This window comes from Indicator indicator, chromosome 4, assembly GCF_027791375.1.
Source record: "Indicator indicator isolate 239-I01 chromosome 4, UM_Iind_1.1, whole genome shotgun sequence".
Lineage (NCBI taxonomy): Eukaryota > Metazoa > Chordata > Aves > Piciformes > Indicatoridae > Indicator > Indicator indicator.
Genome location: NC_072013.1, coordinates 8725019 through 8749598, shown reverse-complemented (window position 1 = coordinate 8749598; position 24580 = coordinate 8725019). Strand labels below are relative to the sequence as shown.

The window sequence follows — 24580 nt, the reverse complement described above, 5'->3', positions numbered from 1 at the left end:
CACAATCACTTGGCAAAGGTATCTGTACTACATCTGATGGCACAGATGTGGAGAAATGGAGTTCCATGAAAAACCTTATTTTTTTTTCTTTTTTTAAATAGAGCCTTTGGGGATGCTTCTTGTTGTTGTTTGGGGTTTTTTTTCACAGTCTTGGACAGGGTCAAAACTGCTGATAGCCAGTGTCCCCCTAAATGCCATGCAATAGTATGTGCTTGCCTAGCCTTCAAACAGGCCTGGCAAAAATCAACCTGAGTTTATTGTGGCAAGCTGGAAACACAACCAGGACTTACTATGGCCACCTCACTGCTTTGTGACATGCAGATACTTCTATACAAAAACCAGCATTGGAGATGAGAGTCAGGTAGGAATTCTGGCTCAGCTACATGCTCAGATGAGCATTCTGGCTTAGTTATGTCCTCTTCCCACAGGAGGAGCAATGTCCTTAAACCATCATTTGTGCAGCTAGTGAAGGAAGGAAATGGGAAGCAGGAGAGGAAAGCCACAGAATAGTTGGAATGGACCTCCAGAGATCATTTAGTCTGTATCAGTCACAGAGCAGCTCAACTGGAGATTTACATCCCAGTGAATGGTTACCTGTACACTGAGAAAGTCCTCTGTGCCTGGAGCTGTCTGGGACACTTTCTGTACCTGGGGAAGGTTTCCCAGAAGTACAGTAAACTAGAAGAGCAGTTCCCAAAGGTTTCTGAATCACTGTTCAGTTTCCACATACCTGCAGACTACAGACACATTAAACACCTCCTCATGAGGTGGAAACCAGCACAAGGGCAGTAGGACCACTACAGTGTTTCCTCTCTTGCCCCAAACCAGCTTTGAGTTACAGACCACCAACTCCTGCACCAGCAGCAGCCATGGATCAGATCTTAAGAGTGACCAGAGAAGATATTTGTTAAAGATTTACAAAGGATTTTCTGAATATACATCTGCACATAGGACCAAAAATTTAGTCTGTAACAAATTCAAGGATATAATATCATCTGTTAAATCTCAAAAATAAGCTACATAATATGTTTATGGAGTAGATACCAAACCAAAACTACCACAGTTCAAGGAGAAATTTGGATCACATCTTGCTTTTGAGACTGGCTGGAACAATTTTGGATGTCAGCCAGCTAAGAAACAGAAATTGCAAAATTAAAGAAACAACTACCAATTGCTCAAGACTTAAAAGTGCATTATTAATATATGTAGAAACTTGCAGCTCCTTACTTGATAATTATCAGCCTCTAAGGATGCTCCATTACCTCAGCAGAAGAAAGGAAAGAGAAGAGAAGCAAACATTTCATATATTTACAACTAGTTTATAGATTATTAGCTGAGCTAAAAAAAGGGTGCAATAAGAAGAAGCTGGCAGGAGAAGCTCTACTGCTGGGAGTGGAGGGGCTCTTTTCTCAGTGTTTAAGGGCAGAGAAAGGAAGAGTGAGCTGGGAGATACTAAGCACTTACATTATGCATATCAGGTGTGTGTAAACCCAGAGCAGTCAAAAATCTCATCAGTAGGATTTAAGGCCACCACGTGTTCCAGATTAGGGTTTTATAGGTGCCATACTTTTTAATGGAAGAGCCTACCAAGACCACTTTGAAAAAAATAGGGAGGGATTTACCTTTATCTCCATTTTAAATGTTTATCTCCAACACCTTTTTGTTTCTAATTTCCTCTTCCTTTTCTTCCTTCCTTCCCATTGATTCCTTTGATTTCCAAAATACCCTTTTCCTTCTTTTGTTAATCTCTGTACCACATATCTATAATTCCCCTTTTCACTTTTCTTTACCTTATTTCTTATATCATTTGTTCTCTTATTCTTCCCCCTTTGTCTCATATGTCTCCTCCCTACTGGAATAGCATCTCCAGAATCTTCAAGTCTGAATAATAGAGGTTTGGTCATATTTGGAACAAGCATGATTACTATAAGCCATCAGGGCATCTGGAATCAGGCCATGACATCTGAGTGAGATACCCAGCTGTATGGAGAAAAGGGGATAAGCAATAGTGAGTTGAAGGGCATGCAAAGGAGAACTCAGGACTCCCTCAAAGAGGGAGAAACTGGAGATATGACAGGGCACCCCAGAGTTTCGATGTGAAGAGCTGGAGGTGTGGGAGGAGTGCTGGGGAAGTGTTTTGTGAATGCTGCAGATCTGCTGGTCTTCACTGGGAATCCTGCAAAGTACAGGTTCTCAGCATGAATTCAAAGGTACGGAAGTTCAGTGGCATGAAAGACACACAGCTCTCACCCATTGCTACCAGCATACCGTGACCTGGGCATGAGGAAACCAGCCCTGCTGGAAACAAATCAGTGAATTATAGAATGGTTTGGGTTAGAAGGGACCTAAAGATCACCTAGTTCCAACCTCTTGCATAGTCAGGAACACCTTCCACTAGACCAAGTTACTTAAAGCCCCATCTAAGATGTCCTTGAATAGTTCTATGGATGGAGCATTTGCTACTTCTCTGAGCTCTTCCACTGCCTTGCCATCCTCATAGTGAAGAATTTCTTCCTTATATCTAATCACAGTCTACCCTCTTTCATTTTAAAGCCATTATTCCTTGTCCTGTCACTACACTTCCCAATAAAAAAATCACTCTCCAGCTTTCTCATAGGCCCCTTTGAAATACTGGAAGGTTGCTATAAGGCCCCTTAAGGACCTTCTCTGCAGCACTATCCCCCGGTAAGAGGGGACGGTGGGATGTTGCACATGCACATCAGAGCTATACACATGAACAGATTCTGAAACAATTTCTCAGAAAAAAGTCCTGCCCTACCACCCATGTTCTCCTGTCTCTGCAGTGGCAGATGTATTTCCTGTCATTCACGTGGTACAACCCGTAGTCTCACAAACTAACTGCTCACTTCAGACTGTTTACAATAGTCTTTTGCTTGTCCACTCTTTGGGCTACAGAACAGCTTAAAACGGTGCTGCCAACCATTTCATCAGCTTCTCGTTCCTCAGCTGCACTCAGGACTGTCTGAGTGTTCACGTGTCTCGTGAGGGATTAAAAAAACCCCACTGCTGCTTTCCTTAGGTTCCTGTGGGCTGACTCACCTCACTGAGCAGTTCTGGGATGCACCTTTGTGATAATCAGAAGGGCTGGGGCAAAGGCGCAATTGCACGTTAATCCCTTCACATACCGACGGATAATGAATAGGTAAGAAAGAAAAGGCAGACACAGAAAAGGTGCAGAACATATTAATTACAATTAAGGAGGTCATCATGCTAGTGTCTGTAGTTCCTATTACCAGAGCTACCAAGAGTTGTGTCTTTTAAATACTTGATAAAAAAAGCCGTGCTAGCTCCTGAGGGTGCTCGCACAGTGTGATCCAATACGGTCCTGGCTTTCCATAGAGCTTCCCTTTCCTCCCCTGCTGGGTTTGTTTCCTCCCTTGAAGGGATAACTCCACGAAATTACTCCTATTTCCTGTGAAAAGGGACACTCCCAACCTGTGAAATCAAAAGAGGTTTTAAATGCCCACAGATGCAGCTGTTACCTGCATTCTTCCAATGCCTCAGTAGAGCCCAGAGGCTGAGGACAGGGAACAAGCCCCAGTAGCAGCAGAACCAGAAAAAAAAATGCCAGGAGACAAGGCCACAGGGAGCCTCCACACTGGCCTGCAAGAACCAATGACCTTCTGCAACGTGTTCTGCACAGTTAATTAATAAATGCAATGATAAAAAATAAGATGAGCCAAATTAATTAACCAACCCCCTAAGTCACAAACAAAGCACCTCTATTAAGCATGGACCAGGAGCACTGGCTAGAGAGGATTCAAGAGAACAGGCTGAGGAGCAGTCACCTGGAGACACCGCAGTGTTACCTCAGAAAGGAAGAAAACAGCTGCAGACGGCATGGGCCTGTTGTCCCTCCCCTCAACCCAGGAACATTTATTACCTATGGGGCTGATACATATATCTTGGCAAATGCCCCCAGTGCCCCAGGAAAAGGATGGCTGTATGCAAGCTTAAGCCAGGCCTTTTTCAGCATCCTCAACAGTGCAGAACACTTACACTGAGGTATTGTCAGTGTCACAGCAAAGACCTTGCTGTGGGATTGTGTCTGTGGGTGTGCCTGAAGAAAAAAAAAGTCATGGAAGTTTGAGGATTGCAAGGGGAGAACTGACAAGAAGATCCAGTTCTTGTCCAAGAGCTTTACCCATACTGAAAGGACCACTAGGAGCTATCATGTGGGCCTGACCAAATTGCTGGGAGGTGGGATGGGATGGGTTCAGCCCCAGAAGGTAAAACAGAACATGACTTAGTGACAAGCTGGGAATAAATAGGGCTTACTTCTGGTAAGGCTACAACCCAAAAGAGAGCAAGGGAAGCAAAGATGCATGGTTAAAAGCAGGGATAGCAAGAGAAAGGCAGAATTCTTGACATTTGATTCATCAAAGGACTTGGGTGGCAGGGGTGGGAACAAGTCCATTTACAACTCTTGAAGGTGCCCAAAACCCCAGCTGGAAAATGGGTGGGTGGGAGAAGTAGCAAATATGTGTGTCACCCCAAATGGGTTCGCCATAATGATAAACAGAGAAGCCCAAGAGGAATCTAGTGCTGGGGCAGAAGAGAGGCAATGCCAAAGGGGACTGCATGACTCAGTAGCAGAGATCACAAAGAGAGGAGCCCTTGATGAGCACCAGTAAATAAACAGCCATTTCAGCACACTGGAGGTTTGAATCAGGACTGCAAATTGGATGGAGGTGTGAGGGCCTGGAAAAGCAGTTGGGCAAGGACACACCATCCCTAAGGGGGCTGAGGTCAGAGGAGGTGAGTGTGGGAGACTCAAGATGACAAAGGCTAGAGGAAGACAAGGCATAAAAGAATGCTTGAAGGAAGGGAGCAAGACAGATGATAGCAAGAGGGAAGAGAAGTTTTCAGTCTTTTAGAGGTTCACATTTCGTTTTGAATTAGGGATTTATTTTCTCTTTTGATTATGATTCGTTTTCATAGCTCTGTTTGCCAATACATATTTCTCCATAACAGGCAAGTTACTGCATTTCATTTACGTTTGAAGTAATTAAGGGCAGCTGATACTGACTGAAGAATAATATCTTTTTTTTTTTTATTAGTATCTTCATAATGAAACAGGTTTACAGAGTATTTCCATTATTGAAATCTTTCATAAAGCAAATAATTATCTTGGTCTTCATTTCAAAAACAAGCAGTTTGAACAAATTGCTTTGTGCTAGTGATAGCAGTTGCCTAGAGCCTGTGTTGTCTATATGTGGTCAAGGGACTGACAAAGTTATGTAATTACCCATGAATTACCCATGGATATCATGGAAAAGGACTAGGCTTGCCTTATTACCACACAAATCTGAATGTCTCTCAGTCTCTAATATTTTTATTCTCACAGCATCCCATCCTATAATAACAGGAAACACTATTAAACGTGTCAAAATTAATGAGACTTGGATGCTGAGCTGGATCTTCTATATAAATGAGTGTTCAAGCGAAAGGTACAGCCCTAGGTTAGGTACTTAAGCATGCAGCAGAAAAGCTGATTCTGTCTTGCAAGAAGGTTTGAAATGGTCACCTCCAAGGATTTTCCAAACTTAAATATCAGCAGTATAATAAAACTTGTAAATTCAGAAGTATAGAAAATTTGCATTTTCCATGTGAAATCTCAGATTTTCTGTATCATTTGTATTTAGTTTTGCATGTTATTTTTATCCAAATTTCTTGCTAACATTGTAGGAAAATAAAGGTTTCTCTTTTTTTCTTGAAAATTGTTCACTTTATTTTTTATGTATTTTTTTCTGTTGCACTAGTTTTGCAATAAATTAAATATCTGTAACTCATTTACCTTCATTTCACATATAACTTCTACTAGTGTAGTAAATTTTGAAAGAAATTTTATTGCTGTCTCATATTCCTGCATTTTAAAAAAGTCAGTATTAAGCCCCATATCTCCTAACCTTTGATTTACTATATCCACATGTATGTACATGGGGAAAATGTTCACTCACAGTGAAATCCAACATATATAAAGCACAAGACTAATGGCTATTTTGTTTGATCAGTTTATCTCTGATTGCCACGTGGTGGAGAGGAACCACAGGCTGAGACAAGTCTTTGAACTTTCCCAAGTCCATTGTGTTCAATTCCAGAAAGGTCTTGGTTCTTCTCCAGGGAGAAAATAAGTGACGTGGATATCTTTCTGAAACTCAGGATGTAGTTTATTTTTTGTGCTGTCGTTTCTGTTCTATGGCTGAATTCAAAGCTTGAAGGATGAGATGTTTGTTGTTCTGAATGTTGTAGCTGGTCAGTTCTACCAGCTTGTCGAATTCCTCCCCTGTGTAGGTAAAGCTGTGTAAGCAGTATGGGGAAAAAACGCTGGAAACATCCACATTGCCCTGCGCCATCTCAGAAGGGCTGCGCTCCACACCTGCCAAATAAAGAAAGGATATTGATGAGGTTCAGACTTGTTCCTACATCTCACTTTCCACATGACGCAATATGGGGCCCAATGTTGCTCCTCACTATGCAGACATGCATATTTCTCTCCCATGGAAGCCACAGCAGAGGATGGAATGGAGCATATTAGACCATGTCTCCCATCCTGACACAGCCAAGAGGCAGCCAAGTGGTGAAAAGACCATCTCTGTCCCACAGCTTACCAGGTTCTTTGTATTTTCTGAAGGTGTCATTCACCAGTGGGAAAAACACCACAGTTGGTGCCTCTGGGGTTTCTCTGTCTTCAAAGACATAGCACTCTTTTAGATTTTTCTTTTCTTCTTCACTCAGGTTAATTTTGGGAAATGGGATTCCTTGCTTTAGGAAGTATTTGGAGGCTTCTTCCAAAGGCTGTGTTCAGAAAAAACAGAAAAGGTCAGAAATTCTGCCACATTCCCCCTCCACCTTTTTCTAATGCACAATGCATCCATCGAAGACTCTTCACAAAGCTCTGGGGCCAGCATTCACTGCCAGTATTTCTTCTGGCCTTTGTGTCTTTCGTGAGATATTAAGTACTAGTTATTAACAGAACAATTTATGACCCAGGCCCCAACTTTCACTCCTGATTCTTGTTTCACCTCCTCCTCCTCAGTCTTTATCTGCAAGATAAATAAGATGTTCCTGGCTGCAGGCAAGGGTGGGCTTATTGCATAGGACACAGGAACATGCCCCTTACTGGAGAAAATCCTGAAATGAGCAGAATGAACAGGAATCTGAGAAGGTACCAGGTTTTAAATATGAGTTTACAGAGGTACAAACGTTTCGTTGACTTGGTATGAAATATTTAAAAGCTCCTGTCTTAGATGCCTTAAATTATTATGAAATGTGATGCAGGCATCTGGGAGCAAATAGGATCTTGACTCAACTTTTAATTTAATCTTTTACGTGTGTAAGTAATTTTTGAAAATAAGATTTTGGTACCTGGATCTGGTTGGTGCCTATGAAAATTTTAGTCTTCAAGAACTTCTGTCTTATGCATATCTAGTCACAAGAATTGTAGATCAAGTTATTAGCTGCTATTTGAAATACCAGGTAGGGTGCCAAAGGGCAATTCCCTTCCAAAATTTAGAACATACTGTTCTAAAGACAGCTGGATAAGCTACTTATAATACAACTGCACCTGGATATCTTTAGATGGGTATCACAAGACAAATGAGTTCATGCATAGTGGTACTAGTTCCAGAGAAATATTCCATATGCAGTGTAGCCTCAACAGCCATATTGAGATTCCAGAAACACACAGGTCCAGGAGTTTACCTATCAGAAGGTTAATAAAAGATTGTCTTCTCCTTAGAGGATTTACCGTGATATTTAGCAACACCTCTGAGAGACATAAAATTTCTTCCAGAATCTGTTTCTTCTATGTAAATTATTCTGACTCCTGAGGAGGTGGAGAGGACTAAAAAGGCTAAAAGGCAGCAGACATTTTCAAAGCACACAGCGTGGTCATCGCACCGATGTCTGTGATCCAGAAGAGTAGTTTAAGTGTAGGACAACATCCACTTTTCTCTGCGGCCTCATGAGTGGTGGGTAGCTGATGTCGATGTATCCTGCTGTGTCTGCCAGACACATGAACTCTGCTGTTTCTGTCAGCTGGCTGGGGAAATTCTCTAGTACAGTATCTAAAAGGAAATATTTGTTATGATGAGTGATTCACTAGAGAAGTAATATATCTTTTGCTTGGCTAATCAGGGAGGGAAAAGTACCTCTTGTTTCCCCACTACTTTTGCTTTCCTAGTCTCTGCCACATTATGGAAACTCAGCCCTTGACACTAAAAGCCTGTCCATGGTAAGAAGACCAAGCTTCTTCACTTCTTATGCTGCCTCTCTTCTGTCTCTGATGAGTAGTCATTGCCCTCCCCTGGAATCAAGGGACTTCTTGGAGCTGATCTGACTGGATAAAATTTGCCTAGCTGTCTTGACATTTTTGTTTCCAAAGTGAGGAATAAAGCCTGTTCATCCTCTGCCTTCACCAATGAAAATACCGACTATCTAAGCAGACAAAAAGTGATAATTCAAGGATGTTTACCTTTCCATATATGGAAGCTTTTGCTCTGAAGGTATTCATTGTGCATCTGGAACCCCTTTAGGAAGTTGTAGAACTTTGAAACCATCACCCGCTCAGTCAGGATCTGCCGAATGATGCCCATGATGCCACATTCAGGGGTGACTAAGTAGGTGTCTAACTCATTGCTCCTGACTGGTGGGGAAGGCTCATCTCCTTCTGAAGGGTAGAGGAAATGAACAAGTTGGGGTTTTTTTCATATAGTTCTTTGCAATACTTAAAACACTAAAAGGCACCTAATATTAGCCAGACAAAACACAGCTGAGATAGAAGATCCTAATTGCAACATAAAATCAAATTAAAGCAGGAAGGAGAAAAATCAATTGTCAATAAAGCATATTGTATAAAAAACAAAGACAGAGCAGTAACAAGCTTCCTAAAATTGAAAAAAAAAAAAAAACCCACACATACAAACAAATAACAACAAAACCCACCCACACCAACCAGTAAAACCACAAAACAATCTACTGCTTGATAGAAGCTACAGGTAGATTCCCTGTGTGAAGGTCAGGTAGGCTGAAAATCTGGACCAGTTTCTTTCAAAACAGCTTTGGAAACAAACAAACAAATAAAAATAAAAGAAAACACAACAGAACTGTCAGGAGATATAGATAGAAATGAGCAGAGAAAAAGAGTTGTCTCAAATGGTACCCAATGAGACTTAATGACTTTCTATCACAAGTATTTATTGATCTCAGTGTTGTGAGATGGAGAAAGTGATGAAAATCCCATAAATCAAAACGTACTAACCACATCTGAATACAGCTAACACCTTTAAGGAGAACACAAGTTTACAACAGGATCAAAGACAACTGAAATGGATTTCCATTTAATGGGTATATCTGAATTGTCAACAACAACATATAAAATGTACCATCACTCAAGGCAGAGAGAGAAGAGAGCACCGAGATGCTTGTTACAACATGCAGTTTCACAGAAAGGACTCTGACAAAGATGATCTGCTAAAAAACCCAGTAGTTTTATATCTGGTGGGAAATCATCCCTTGTATAAATTCAACCCAAGGGAGACTAATAAAAGTAATATTGCTATTAATAAATTCAGAGGGGGAAACTAATTACATATTCATAGCAACATGAGACCTCAGGGGAAAAGAAAAAAAAAAAAAAAAAACCAGTGAGCAGCATTGGTTTCAATTTGAAGATGTAAAAAGCCTAAAAAATTTCCCTCTAGACACATTTAAATGTAACATTCATAACAAGATTCATAAGGCAGTGGGTAAAGTAGAAACAGAAAAGTAACCAACCAACATCAACAGTCCTGGGTTGGGTACACCTCAGTGAGCGCCTTTGAGTAGGATCTGAGGAATGCCAGATATCCAAGAGGTTGTAGGAAAAGACATTGCTCCACATGCCTGTACAATGGTAGAGAACAGGTGAAATTGCTTTGGAAATATTTTAATTGCAAATATCTATAAATAATAAATAAATAAACAAACCACAAAACTTTAGTCTTTGCAAGGGGTATCAGAAAGCCTTAGTAATTCCAAACTCTCACAAAAGCTGTATGAAGTTCTTTTGTGGCAACTCACTCTGTCCTCAAAGAGGAACCTACTGTTTTAAACACTCTTTTGGACCCTGGGTCACTGTAATTCGTTGCCATGTGCTATTGCCAATATGCTGTGAACCAACATTATCTGTCCTATAAGCAACTATCATCAGAGAGTAAAACCATGCCATTTCCCATGAAATAAGGATTTGGTCTACCAAGTGTGTCATATACAACCATATACTCAGTTGTTTGGAAGCTGCTAGAGCAGAGTCTGGGATAGTCTGCAAAGCAGTTGTCTAATACAAGACATCCTCACTTACACTGTCCTTTGTAAGATTTCTCTCGCCACAAGTTCTTGTGAGTCAGACTCCTCTCCCTCTCCTTGTTACTCTCATCCCCATAGTCCTTCTTCCAGTTTCATCCTCCCACTTAAAAGAATATGGAAAAATGTCTCCCCAGTGCAGAAGTCTCCAAAAGCCTTTTGGATCTTCCTGAGAGAAACTCTGCCAGAGAAGGCAGCGCTGAGTTTTGTCTTTAAGATCCCTACCAATGAAAGCTCTGCAAAAGCTGTACAAAAGATGCAATAGTTTGAACCGCATGATACAACAATTAGGCATTCCATAAGTTAGTAACAGAAATACAATTCCCTTTTAAACCTGGCTTCTTCGTGGTGTGAGACAAGAAGCCAAGGGTCTTCTGCTTCACAGGAAGTCCCCATAGGAATGGAACTCACTTGAGAAATATTAGAAGTACATAATGAAGGAATCAGACATGGGTTCTCTGGCTCACACTTAGCCAGCAACCAGAGTTCATTTGCAGATGGCCAGTTTCCATCAACACATCCTCATCTCACTGAAGCTTTAGAAGCTTCTGTCCAGGCCTGCTGTGACAAGGCATCTCCTCTGGTTTCTCCTGTCTTCACTTGGTGTCTTATCACTTCGTAACCCTTCTCTGTTTTCTGAGTCCCAGGATTCACGAGCTGCTTGTGCATTTTAATGCCTTTCAAAGCCTGTTGTCCCACCAAAACTTGGTCTTCATTACATAGCAATGTTTCTCTAACCTCTTGCACTGAACTTTCATGGCACCTGTATTTGCATCTCTTACTAAACAGAGCGAAAGATAGCAGCCAAGCTTTCATGCACCCTCGCCTTTCTTCTGGAACCTTCAGTGTCTTGCGTCCCCATAAGCTTATCCAATCTTTGCAGCTGTAGTCAATGCTCTGAGAAAAGGCCTTACCACGCCCTGCAAATGGCACCGTTCTTCTATTCTTCAGCTATCACACTATAACTAATAGTACATTTTAATTGCAACCCAGGAGGGCATTGCACATTGTATCACTAGATGGCAACATCGCTTCACCCCTCTATCCTTCCAAAAGGTGCGCTTACGGCTGCAGGGTCACAAGCCTCATTCAGATGTTGAAGCTGAGAACACAGAGCTCAGCCCAGCCTGGATGTTTTGGGTGTGCTTGCTGCCTGGCCACCTTGAGTATGAACACAATACACCACTGTCATCACAAAACTTCCTTTAAAGTACTTTTTAGCCCAACTTCAGCAGCTAAGGAGCTCAGTCGGAGATGCAAACAATACGATGTATGCTTTGCTTCAGTCATGAATGTTGCAGGGCACTGGTTGCAATATGCAGGGTCTGTACACACTGAAAATAAATGACGTTTTCATGTAATATAATTTCCACATTGAGGACTTCACCTTTCATGAAGCAGATGCGGGACTCAGGAAGCTTCTTCATCAGGCGACCCATGAAGAACTCGCTGCCAAAATCCTCAGCACGAATGGAGGCGCCGTATTTTAAGAACCCAACCTCATAAGGAGTGAACTCCACCCATTCTGCAGAAAGACAAAAGGAACTTTTAAACATCAGTCCTATCCTTACCTCCCTGCAGGAAGGGCTCTGAAATGAGACAAAAGCAGATGCAGGAGAAACCCCAACAGCAAGGTAAATACAGAATCGACTTCCTCAGGGTAGGGAGCTATCATTCAGCTGGTTTCAGCTGCTCAGTCAGTAATGCTTCCCAAACCTGTTCAATCAGAACAGTCCAATGAGCCTCTGCAGATAAGACATAAGTGAACTTTATACCAAAAGGAGTTAGCCTAAGTTACCCTACATGTAGAGCCAAGGCTTTGAGTTGTGAATACCTTGGCTGTCCTTAAGTACCTCCCCTGGATTTCTCCTGCCCCATGGAAGATGAGCTCCTTCCAGAGCCTAGGCAGTCTAGAAATGTAAGAGGAAGTTAAGGAGAAAAAGGAACTGTTTATGAATCTCTTGCACAGCAAGTGCAAGTGATTGCAGGACATGCCAGAAACTGATAATGCAGATCATTTGAACACCAACCAAGTCCAGATAGAGCTCAGTTTTGCCATCACCTTTGAACTCTGAAAGGCTGTAGTCTTGTTTGATGTTGAGGACCATGTAGATAGGTAAGGGGTTCTGACCCTGACTCAGTGCCTGTTGCTCATCTGAGAGTTTGTGGTTGTTCTTCTGTGAATTGACCAGAAACAGAAAAAGAGCAAAACCAAAGGACCTTCTTGGCATAGTGTGTGGGTTTACAAGACTACAACAAAATAACAACCTGCTTCCATCTTAATTTTCTTATTCTCTCCACTCATTTCGTGCCCAGACATTTTTTTTTAACCGAGGAATGATCTAAACATTTACACATACACTTAAGCTTAATTAATTGCAAGTAAACTGTGGGACAATGGTCTCTCACTCTTCTCAGTATATGCATATACTTTATGTGGATTATTTAAGTTCTCACAGGGAGGAACAGAGCAAAAGAAGCCAAGGGCAGGACTCTGCTGTTAGGTGCTCAGATACTCATACTGGTAGAAGGTTTTCTGCTCTACAGAATAGCCCTTGGGCTGATAATATTGTGTTGAGAGACATGTGGGTACAAATCCTTCGCTTTGTAGCCAGCAGAAACTATCTGCTGGATTATGGTAGTATGCTCTTAGGCTAGCATCTATCCCTGGAGCTTCATTTGCCATACAACAGTATTCAGTAGCTGTTAGGTAAAACAGAGACACACTACCCCATCACTTAAGGCTTTTTCCAGCAGAAGCCCCCAAAAATCAATGCTGGAGATCTGGTATCCCTCTTGTTTCCGCAGTTTTAGCTCCTTGTCATAGTACTTCAAGCTCTCCAGGGAAAAGCAGCTCAGTTTGCACTTAGTCATATGTCTGCGGACTTCACTAATTGGTTTGGATAGATCTTTGCGTGACCAGTCAGGGCTCTGATACAAATGGGACAAAGTCCTGGGGAAAAAAATAAAGGAAGTATATTGTCAGATACTTGAGGTGCTTTCACTCTTTAGACTTGGATTTAAAGACCACATAAAATTATCCTGATGTTAGTTAAAAACATCTTTTGGGTTTTGGTTATTATTGAAAAGGAAGGGAAAAAAAAAAAAAGAAAAGAAAAAAGGAACCCCTCAAATCACTGGAGAAACCTGAAGACTTGCAAACCCCTCTCTGTGCTAGGTAGGTTTATGCACAAAACTGTGATCAGAGTCATTCATTAGAAAAGATCCTAGAGGTGAAACAAAGCCTTAAAGAAAATGTTGTTCCCTGTAAGGGGTAACCTCATTAATGTTTATAAATATGCAAAGGGTAAGTGCCAAGAGGATGGAGCCAGGCTCTTCTCGGTGATGTCTAATGACAGGACAAGGGGCATAGGAAGTTCCATGTGAACATGAAGAAGAATTTTTTCACTGTGAGGGCAATAGAACATTAGAACAGGCTGCCCAGGGGCATTGTGGAGTCTCCTTCTCTGGAGATATTCAAGACCCATCTAGATGCATTCCTGTGTGATCTGGTACAGGTGATCCTGCTCTGGCAGGGGCATTCAACTGAATAATTTTTTGAGGTCCCTTCTAGCTCCTAACAGTCTGTGATTCTGTGTAAGCAGTGCCTAGGCCGTGCACTGGTTCAGGCAATATGCTCCCAATGCAACCATAAAAAACTTGAGACTGAAGTAGTACATCTTCCTTTACCAAAACAAAATGAATACATCTCTCACACAGCAGACTATGGAGGTGACAAATAATGCCTTTGTTCAGGATCTCCTTACCATGTTGAACCAGATGATCCAGTGATGTATGAAATAGCATCTAAGAGATCCAGCTTCTGAAGACCCAACAGGTTGCCTAACAAAGATGTCAGTGCCCGGGTGCCACCTCCTGTTGTCATGACTGCTATGACTGGTACCTGTTTAAATACCAACACAGCAGTGGTAAGCAACAACTTAGTTTACATGCACATGTGATCAGAGCTGAGCGAGTTGCTGCAATTCTGTCCCACGAGAAATTCCAGCATTTCTCCATTTCCCCAAGTATGGGGAAAAAAAAAAAGATGGAAAAAATGGTTGTGATGGTTTTCAAAAGGGGAAAAAAATTTTGGTCATTAGCTAATTTTGACCTTTTTTTGATCAAAATCAAACAATTTTGATTCCAAGTTGTTACACACTGCCTTACCAGAACAGTTCAAAAGTTGCTCTTTCCAGGCATTTCAATATCAGACTGCATTTTCTTTAGCGGAACATCGTTGTGTAAGAGATCTATTCCAAGAGCAAGCAGAGCTCATCCTCTTTTGTAAGTATAATGACTAGATTACATTTCCTGTAAAGTACTTAGAGTATATAATTGCAGTGAACAACAAAGCTTGATTGCATGGAAATTGTGTTACAAGACAAAATTCTGAAAAAAAAACCACTGAGAGCAGAGGATCCAGACGACATTTCCCATATATACTTCCAGATAACTGCATCAAGGGAAAAAAAATCAGTAGTGGCCTGATTCAAATAAAGGATTTCACACCAAAGCAAAATATTCTGATTTGGGTTTATGTGACTGAAAAAAAAAAAAAACAACATTCTGCTGGAATCAAAAACCTGAAATTAGTCATCAGAAGCACTAATTCTAAAAAATCTTGTACTTAAGAAACTGCTTTTTTTCCCACTGAAACTGACGTGTTAATGAGAAATGATGTACTGATGTGATCAGTTTGTGAGCAGGGACATCATTTATAACACCTAGAACCATTCTGCCATATACTGTTTCACATGTCTTTGGTCCATCTGTCCTGCCCAAATGAAAAAAAAAAAAAAAATAACCTCTCAAAATGAAAACTTCATTTCTGAAGTACCTGATCACAGCCCATGTTTCCCCCCTAAAGCACCAATCATCCCCACACACCAGTATGGACATGAAGAAAACAAAACCCTAACCCAGGCAGACAAATGAGAAAACAAATATGTGTAATGCCTTTGTGCTGTCAGACTGACAACAGAGCTGAGATGATAGGCACCAGAGGAGGCAGTCTGTGATAAGAAACATTCTCATCAGTGTTACGTGCCACTTAGTGTTAGGTTTTCCCCTTCCAAAATCTGATAATGTAAAATACCTGGTAAGGCCTTGGTGACTGAATGTTCAGCTAAGAGAGCAGGACTAGCCAGATCTATAATTCACAAATGAAAAAGAAAAAAAAAAGATAGGGAAAATCTTCTGATTTATGACATCCTGTTTTCTGAGCAAACATGCATGCCAGCTGGGTTTGATACTACCAATGCTCTCACATGGTTTCATCTAAACTTTTCTCAGTGCTTTACATGGGGCACTGAATACATCAGGGCTGGTTAAAGAACAATACGCAAAAGGCTACAAGCAAACACGTTTCTGTTACACAGCATGGTGCATGGTGATCTCCATACCTCATGGTCTTGTAGGTCTTGCTCTAAATGAAGGGCTTTTTTCAGAGCAGAAGCCACAAACTTCCTCCTTTTCTGCAGGAAATTTTTCTCCTCCATACACAGATCAAAATCCAAGCGAACATCTAAGTTTCTTGACCTCAAACAAAGTCCAGGGTTAAATAGGATGTGCACAATCACTTACAACCCATGTCTGGACCCATGCTCACACGTTACAGACTGTACTAATAGGCTTAGCAAAAGGCCCCAAAAAAGCACATCACAGGCAGTATAGACAAGGTGGAGAAAAGGCCAAGAGAGTTTAATTCTTACAGAGAATAAAAATAAAAACAAAAAGGCCCTGAATAATCCCCAAACCAGAAATATTGTTTATTGCCACACTAATTTTTAATAAATGTCTAACATAAATCCATATATAGATACTATAAACAGTGAGATATTTAGGATTTGTTGCCTGAAAGTTTTATAAATACAAATACTCTGAATCCTTTACAAGTAAGGAAAGTAAGGTATAAACTCATAGCTCCATGGATTTTGCTGGCAGGAAAGATTAATCTCCCTGTGCAAACTGGACAGTAGTATAAGAGGAAATTTCATCCAGCACAGTTAACAGTTCTCTTTCTGGACATGGGTAACTAACACAGAGTAGACAGGGATAAATACAATCACTGAATGAATACCTCCTGTCTCTGTTTCAGAAGAAGGTAAGAAATCAAAACGCTGAGCAGCATCTTTTTTTCACAACCACAAAACTCAAAGAGAGAATTTCTTACCAGTCATTTGACTTCACATGTAAATTGATTGTTTCATCCTAGGAAAAAAAGAAACAAACCAAAACAAAACAAAACCAACAAACCACAATAGAAGCACTGGAGATGATTTTATGTCCTGTCAGCTCTGAAGCCTTTCACTTCTCCTAAGAGCCATGTTGGAGCCACAAAGCCATAACAGTCAGAAAATCCATTTGATTTTTAAGACTCCAAATCCTCTTTGTTTTCTTTAAATTGTTTTATACTGAGGATGCAAAGAGTAGTATACAATAAAAACTATCACCAGCTCTGCCAGTGTGCCCCATCTTGCCTCATTATTTGTGTTTGCTCTAATTTACATGAGTGCCCAAGCTGGTCACAGAAATTACTTTGTCAAACATTTGGCTGTGGTTTTTGGTTCTACAGGTCCATAACCCTCTCTGCTAAGAATGTAAGGGCACCAGCAGTTGCATACCCAAATGCCTTCTTCACAATGACCTGAGTAACTCCTGCCTATTGATCTTTGGTCCATAGCTTCATATTTATTCTAAAAAGCTGGTACCAATCACCTTTGCCACTGCTACTTTCTCCTTGAAGGGAAGTGAATCCAGAGGAATAGTGAGAGATGCATGGGAGTCTTTTCTCTCTTCACTTGAGGTACACTGAAAAACAAAACAGTATGTAGAAAAATATTTCATGTATACACTACAAAATGTGCTATCACCAACTTATTTTTTTCGAACGGTGTCACTATGCAACAGCTTCCAAGCTGACATCTAATATTTAGGGATCTTAAAGTGTACAGTGCTCTTCCATAGCAGAAATCACAAAATACAAGTTCTTTTCATGTGCCTCAGTCAGGTATGGAAATCCATGAGTTTACTGTGTTTACTCATGCTGCCAATCACATACCAAGCAGAAACAAGGCTTCTTCTCTGCCAGAGCCACACGCAGCTCTGACAGGCTGTACTTGATGTAATGGAAGTCCAGTGACAGCGTGGGTTGCCTGGATGAGCCCAGAGAGAGGGTCTGGCTCTCTTCATAGGATCCCTTCACTGAAAATAAGAAGTCTTTTTCTAAAATAAATAAATAAATAAATAAATTTAAAACATTAATAAAAAACATAGAGAAGTTAATGTCTTTGTTCTCAGAAAGAGAACATTCAACAGTCATTCAACACTGTCATTTTTATATACAAAACATTCAACAATGCCTAAAAGCTCACAGATTCTGCTTATCCAACCAACTCTAAAACATTAGAGTAAGGAGGATTAAAAAATAAATGAATAAAAATAAAATAAAACAAAGAGCTAATAAAACAGCAGTAGCAAAATGTAAATATATATTTTTATCTCAATAACTTACAATCTATTTTACATCACTAACAAGATTCATTATCACTCCTGTCCTTCACTCTAATTTCAGTCCCATTTTTGTAGTTAGTCAGCACAGACATACTGTTGTTAAGTGTTGACCCTGACTATACTCCTAACTACCTGGTTCCTGTGCCCTAGTTTTAAGAATAAAGCAGGAAAACTACCAGATAAGAAAATGACCCCAAAAAATTGAGAAATTTTCAATTTATCATGAAATAAGGTTTTTGTTTTCTACTTCAAAGTCTAACCTGAAGGTTCTTTCTTTGTCCATTTATTGTCCACCAGGACTTCCAAGCAGGACATTTCACGAGACTGTAGCAGGGATGAAAGATGAGAGAATTAATTACACAAAACATGTTATATCTGAGTCTCTTCAATGCACTGTCAGACCCCACATCTCCCTCCTCTTCAGCCCTGCCCACAGTGAGGTGTTAAGGCACCTGCCAGATTCACCACTCCTATCACTAGCATGAAAACGAACATAGGAGAGAAATAGTGCAACATTACCACTAATACACCATTAGTGACAAGCTTCTCAGGAGGGACTGGTCTGAAAGACAGGGAAAAAAATTGCAATCTGAATTTAAATGACCTAAATACATCTTTAAATGAGCACCAAGGACTAACACCTTCCTTACAGGTTGCCTTGTCCAGCATAGTCTCAAACATGTTACTGATTTTTAATTTTGGGAGACATATGAAATGTGCCTTTCTTCTTTTTTTAATGATAACAGTAAACAACGGTAATAAGCATAGGAGACATCTGAAATGTGTCTTCCTTATTTTTTTAATGATAATGGTAAACAATTATAAATAAGCACAGTGGGTGCCTTTTTTAGTATCCTTCTCTCCCTCTTCCAGCAAATAAACAAATTAGTAGTTATCAAACATTGCTTTAGCCAATATACAGCTAACTTGATAAATACCAACTATGCCTGTGATGCTGAGAATTTAAAACTCTATTACAATCAATGCTAACATATGTTTGACTGCTTCCTTTTGCAAGGGGTAGTTCTTTGGGGATTTTACTCACATGCTTTCCGATGTAAACTCAACCTCCAGCATCTCTTGTGTCTGTAAAAGATTCATTCGTCGTAAGCATTTTGATTCATTTAATTTCATTTCTCACTGGCTATGGTTGTCAATTATTAGTCTGGTTCCTGAAACAGATCTTAAAATCAAATTTCCTTCCCTCTGTAGGGTATGCTCACATAAGTGAAATCAATCAAGTTAAAGTGATATTTGGAAGTATTCTCCTTCCTTTATTAACCATCAGTCCCCAGGCTGACTGCGTTTGTCCATTCTGTGGTGAGGCAGAAGTTAAATGGTCACATAAACAACCCCCAGTCAAAAGCCTGCAATAAATGCTGGCTTAAAACTATCTAAAGCCTTGTTTTTTTCTGGGTAACATTATCAGAAGACTGATACTGTGGGCTAACAAAATGCATTCTCAATTCTTCTGATCAAAAGAACTCCTATAACATGGACAACACAGTGACCAGTCACCAGACAAGTTAATATAGACTGCCTGACAATATCATTGTAGAGCTGAACACTAGCACAAACCCTATAAGAAAAGCCACTAAACCAGAAAAATCTATAAAATTATCCAAATGGAACACCCAGATCCCATGCTGAAGTCACCATGCATCTATTCACACACATTGAAGTAACGAGACAGTTACAGCAATTGTCCCTCAGTGGGGTTTAGCACCTCAGCAAACAAAAGCTATTTGAGCAACAGAGTTAAGAAAAACATTTTAAAAGAAAAAAAAAAAGGAACTTTAGTGTCATGAAAACCCAAAGAGATTTGAGGAGCTGGTAAAAATTTTCAGGATTGTATCAAGGGCAGAGAGGTAAATCTTGTCGACTTCGCTGAACAATGTTTGGAGGGTATTTTACAACATACAAAAAGTGCAAGCCAATAAGAAAGAAACCCTCCCACCTACATTTTTTTTTTTTACAAGATGTTATTTAGGAGGGAATATCAGAAATTTATTTCCTTCCTGTGGCCAAGGAAGGGGGGGGAATTGTCGGGGCAGGGGGGGGGGGGGGGGAGAATTTCAGCTCACACTGACACAGCAGGTTTATTCCTCACCTTTTGATTTAGCTGAAAAGTCAAGTGAACTGTTTCTCCAAGCTGGATTTTAGCAACATCAAAGAGGACAGTGAAGAGGAGGTCATCTTCTGTGATTTCGTTTTCATCATAGACTTTCAACTCAAGAATATTCTGTGAACAGAGGTGCAGGATTAGGAACACCTCTATGTTGACACCTTATGAAGGTACAAGATGACATGCTCAGCACATTAAGGAAGACAGAGAAAGGATGGGGAGAAGTGAGAGAGCACTCACAGCCTTTTCATCCACACAGAGCTGAAGAAAAGTACTCTGAATGTAACACAGGTGGGTTTATTGCTGATTTTTTTTCCCCAGCAGAGTAATTTGAATGTCAAAGTCTAGGAGAAGCATTGAATATGTATCTCCCATATTGAAAAACATGTTTGACCTCTAATTTGGTTTGAGGTGACCATTTTTCCCTGAACTGTAGGAAACCATCTAGTGGTGTTATTGGTGAAGAAAAAATACTCTTTAGATATAAGCAATGACTAAAACATGTTAAGGAAGCATCATGTAATTACTGCATGGTTGCATAATTATATCCTGTAAATTGTTAAACAGATCACATAGAGATAATTACCATGGAATCTACATAAACAGCTTTTGTTAAATTGGTGGGAAAAAAAGCACAGAAAGCAGCAGAACAAAGGCATATTTCCATCAGACTGTATCCTATACCTCCAAATCTCCTTTTCCTTCCTCCCACAGCACAAATCTCCACCTCTCCCTCCTCCATCACCTGCTTCTTTGAATGGACTTGAGGGATAATGGCCCCTGTTCTGATTTGCTCAGAGGAGCCTTCCAGAATGCTGAGCAAATTAACATCAACAACTCTTTTCTCACTGGGGAAATAGTTCAGACCTCTCTCCATATACTCAGTAGCTCATTCTCATGTAAGTTACAGGGATCTCTTTTCTCAGAGATTCTTACTTGTCCATCAGCTTTAAGTGAAACTTGCTAAGAGGTTTAAATGATGCTTATTAAAGATGCACAGGTAGGTACATGGTCTCACACAAAAACTCCTGCACAAAAAGAGTGAGCACGTGAGCTTTGTTGCCTTAAAAGTTCACAATGAGTCACAGAAAGGTCCAGAAGACCTGGTGAAGTGATTGAATATACAAATATACAGAAACTAAGATGATCCTGAATCCAAATATTTCATTTTGAGATCTATAAGAAACCAGCAAGTGAGAGATGGCAAGCTGTAGGGAACTGGAGTTTGCAGTTTGCTATCAGAATAGAGTAGGCCTGCTGCCCTTTAAGGCCATATAGGTAAATGCATCACACTCTGTTTCAGACAAAAAAAAAACCACAATTCTGTTTGAGGCTGAGATGGTCAGCAGTGAGCTCCTGCCCACCATTCTTGTTAAGAGAAACAGTGTAACTGTAAAGAGGCAGTGGCCTAGTTTACATGCCAGTCATAAATATCCTGTGAAGGGTTACAGAAGGTGAAGGAGGGCATATGCTTAAAAGCAAAAGCTGTAGGTCAGTTTGTAGAAGGCAGGCTTACACTGAAGAGAAGATCAGCTTTCCTAGCTGTGATACAGCAACAGACTGTCTTTATTTGGCTAAAATGGCTGACTTATTTCCTTACTGACTGACTGACATCCCTCAGTTACACCTGGCTAGCCAGGAGGAGCATGAACAGGGTGCAGGCTGGCTAAGGAGGTTCTCTGTGGGCTGAATGTGTGGGAAGCAGCTGGGGCTCTCTGGGCAGTTCACCATTTCTATCTGCTGCTGACAGAGGATATGAAGGTAGCATTGCTGGGAGCCAGGTGCTGAGCAGAGCCAACCCTCAGTGGGGCTGTGTGCACCAGCTCCAGGCAGTGTGGCTCTGTTGGAACTAGGGGAGCTCTACCCACAGCACCAGCACAGGAAAGCTTCCCTCACAAACCGTTGTCAGACATTTAGCAAAACAAATGCCTTTCAGTAAATGCTTCTGTTCCTGATGGGAACCAGCCCAACATACCCAGAAGAGCTTTTCTCTTCCATGGTGATAGTGTATTATACAATTCTACAGAGCTCTGGCTCCCATGTTTTAGAAAGATGAATACTTCAATGATACATAAGACAGACAAGGTAAAAAAAAAAAAAATCATCAGATCAGCAGACTGTCTCTACCCAGAGGGTAATGAGCTGAGCAGTTGCAGTATATGCAGAGATACCTCTGAGAGCCTTAGCTTAGTCTGTTGAGACACAAACATGCCAGAATGCTTTGGTTGTCCCAGATCTTCAGGATACATTTTGTGGAACCCCTGCTGAAACCACAGTAACCACCATGCTGCTGTTCCCACACGCTGAAAATCATTTGGGCTAATGCCACGTGTCCTGTCTCCTGCTGCAAACTTACTGCACAATAAATGTAAGGGTTCCTAAATATTATTCTGTGAAGGACTAGTTCAAGCAGCTTCCTGTGGCCAAGGTATTTTTTTCAGCTGTTATATGTGGTGTTGCAGTTTTGACAGACCTATCAGTCATGAACCACTGCAAATATCAGATGTTTCAGTGCAAGAGTGGCAGATCAGTGGGTGCTTGTTCCCATGCTGCAATGCCTGTCCCTTCTCTTTTGCCTTGTCCCTTGTCTTTTGCCTCCCTGATAAATCTACAGGGCTCAATGAAACTGTGCCTCACTGGTATTTTGAAAGAATCCAGAATTTTTTCATGTCTGTAAGGAAAGCACTGGATGTAGGCCACAAATTGGCAGACACGTTAAAGCCAAGAGCAATACCAAACAGGGTCAGTACCACCTAACTCTGTGGAAGGAAAACTGAGAACTTGTATCATGAGCAACTTGTGTAGATAAAGTCAAGAGTGTTTGCTGAATAGACATCCTGTAGTGCAGGATCAGTTTGAGTTATTCTGAGTGCTCATTTAGAGGATTTCAATCATGCTCACGAGAACCAGGAGACTGGCCTACTGATTCTGCAAGTGGCAAAATGCTCTTGTCCTGCTCTGCCATAGCACCAGCAAATTAAGGGCTCAAGTAGTAAAGCAGACTTTGATTGCCCCAGGTGTGAAGTAAGCTTGGCTTACTTGGCCTTTCACTCATCTTCATGGACTCCTAGATTCTAACGCTGATGATATCTTTTGGAGGGAGCAGACAGTGGGACTTCCAAATCTTCTTAAGCTCTAACATTATCATCATGGTAAAAGCCCAGCTAGTCTTCTTTCACAAACTTTAACTGATGCTTTCTGATTTATTTTGTTTTTAATTGCAGGTAGTTCCAAAGCAATGGTAAAAAGTACAACACAGTGATGCTTCTACTACTTAGCTCATGCGTGTCTTTCATGCTGTTCAATTCATTCTGAAATTCTCATCTTACTCTTGGAAAGCAGTGATTTTAAAGAAGGAAAAAGAAGAAGTGAAAAGTGATAGAACAGCATAGGAATAGTTGTGAATTATCTTGTCTATATTTTATATATCAGAAAATAAAATTTGGCTTTGCTGCTGAAAATCCTCTTTACCCATAGCCTAGTCATCTCTCATATATATTTATTTTTGTGGTATCCTACATATCAATAACACAATGAGCTCTTTGCCCTAAAAGAAAAAGAAAAGAAACCAAAATCAAACAAACAACACACACACACACACACACACCCCCCAACCAAACTAACACACAGACCAAAAAACCCAAAACAACAAAAAGCCCCAAATGAACTCTGCATCTTACTTTTACTTGGCTCTGGATCCTGAAGGAAAACGTTTCATTCCATACTGGATCTTTGCAGTTCTTGATGGTTTTGGTCCGGACAGTCTCAGGGGAAGCAGAGGGCAAGGACAGGCTTACATAGCAATCAGTTTGACTGACTGTATTTGAAAAGAGATATTGTAACAAACAAATCACCATAAATATCTTGGAGCCTAGCCCTATAGCCCTGTGCAGACAACAAGCTGCAAAAAGGAGATACAGTTTCTAGTTTCTTGAATGTCATCATTCAATAGCACTCACTACTATTTGTTTCCTCCTGCAGGTGGGAACTCTGGTCATTAACAGAGATTCAAAGAAGCTGTCATAATAACAACAACAACAGTTGTCAACAGTTGTCAACAGTTAACAAAACCCATCCTTAGTATGTCCTGTTTGTTGCAAATCAACAGATTTCTATGACAGAGGAAAAAAAAGTTGAAAGGCTTTCCTGCCTGTGGCAGCGAGGTTGGGGTATATGATCTATAAAGTCCTTTCCAGTCTAAGCCATTCTATGATTTTAAGAGAATCTTTTTAAAGGGTAAAATACTTACTGAACTCCTTGAGCATTTAGACAAGCATGTAACTTTATTCTTCACTCTTGAGAAGTGAACAGAAGAACTAAAGCTGTAACCAATCCATGCCATGAGCCAACTTTCTCACCCAACACATGAGCACATCCTTTCACCATCAAAAAATTAGCAAAAACTGACTGAAACTTTCAGCCTTGGTACTGAAGAAACCGCTGATTTTTGAGAAAGACATCAATGCAACACAAGGTTGCACAGTTAACTACAAGTACGGCATTAAATCTTTATAATGTGTGGAGGCTGCTTCATGGTGAGCTCCCACAAACTGCCCCCAGACTCAAGCTGGGGCA

The 24580-nt window shown here is 40.6% G+C and overlaps 1 protein-coding gene across 1 annotated transcript in view; it reads right to left on the bottom strand.

The window, feature by feature from the left end:
- Positions 1–6191: 6191 nt before the first annotated feature.
- The window catches only part of LOC128981329 (cytosolic phospholipase A2 epsilon-like), a 32738-nt gene continuing 14349 nt past the window's right edge, over positions 6192–24580 (bottom strand). The window contains exons 3-20 of the mRNA XM_054400057.1: positions 23686–23822; positions 19991–20122; positions 18926–18966; positions 18400–18442; positions 18141–18204; positions 17429–17592; positions 17086–17178; positions 16541–16578; positions 15771–15906; positions 14133–14269; positions 13096–13318; positions 12428–12542; positions 11753–11890; positions 9799–9906; positions 8498–8692; positions 7924–8090; positions 6633–6819; positions 6192–6400 (exon numbers count right to left, since the gene is read on the bottom strand). Of these exons, the coding sequence (XP_054256032.1) occupies positions 6192–6400; positions 6633–6819; positions 7924–8090; positions 8498–8692; positions 9799–9906; positions 11753–11890; positions 12428–12542; positions 13096–13318; positions 14133–14269; positions 15771–15906; positions 16541–16578; positions 17086–17178; positions 17429–17592; positions 18141–18204; positions 18400–18442; positions 18926–18966; positions 19991–20122; positions 23686–23822 (2327 nt within the window). The remainder of the gene's footprint in view (positions 6401–6632; positions 6820–7923; positions 8091–8497; positions 8693–9798; positions 9907–11752; positions 11891–12427; positions 12543–13095; positions 13319–14132; positions 14270–15770; positions 15907–16540; positions 16579–17085; positions 17179–17428; positions 17593–18140; positions 18205–18399; positions 18443–18925; positions 18967–19990; positions 20123–23685; positions 23823–24580) is intronic.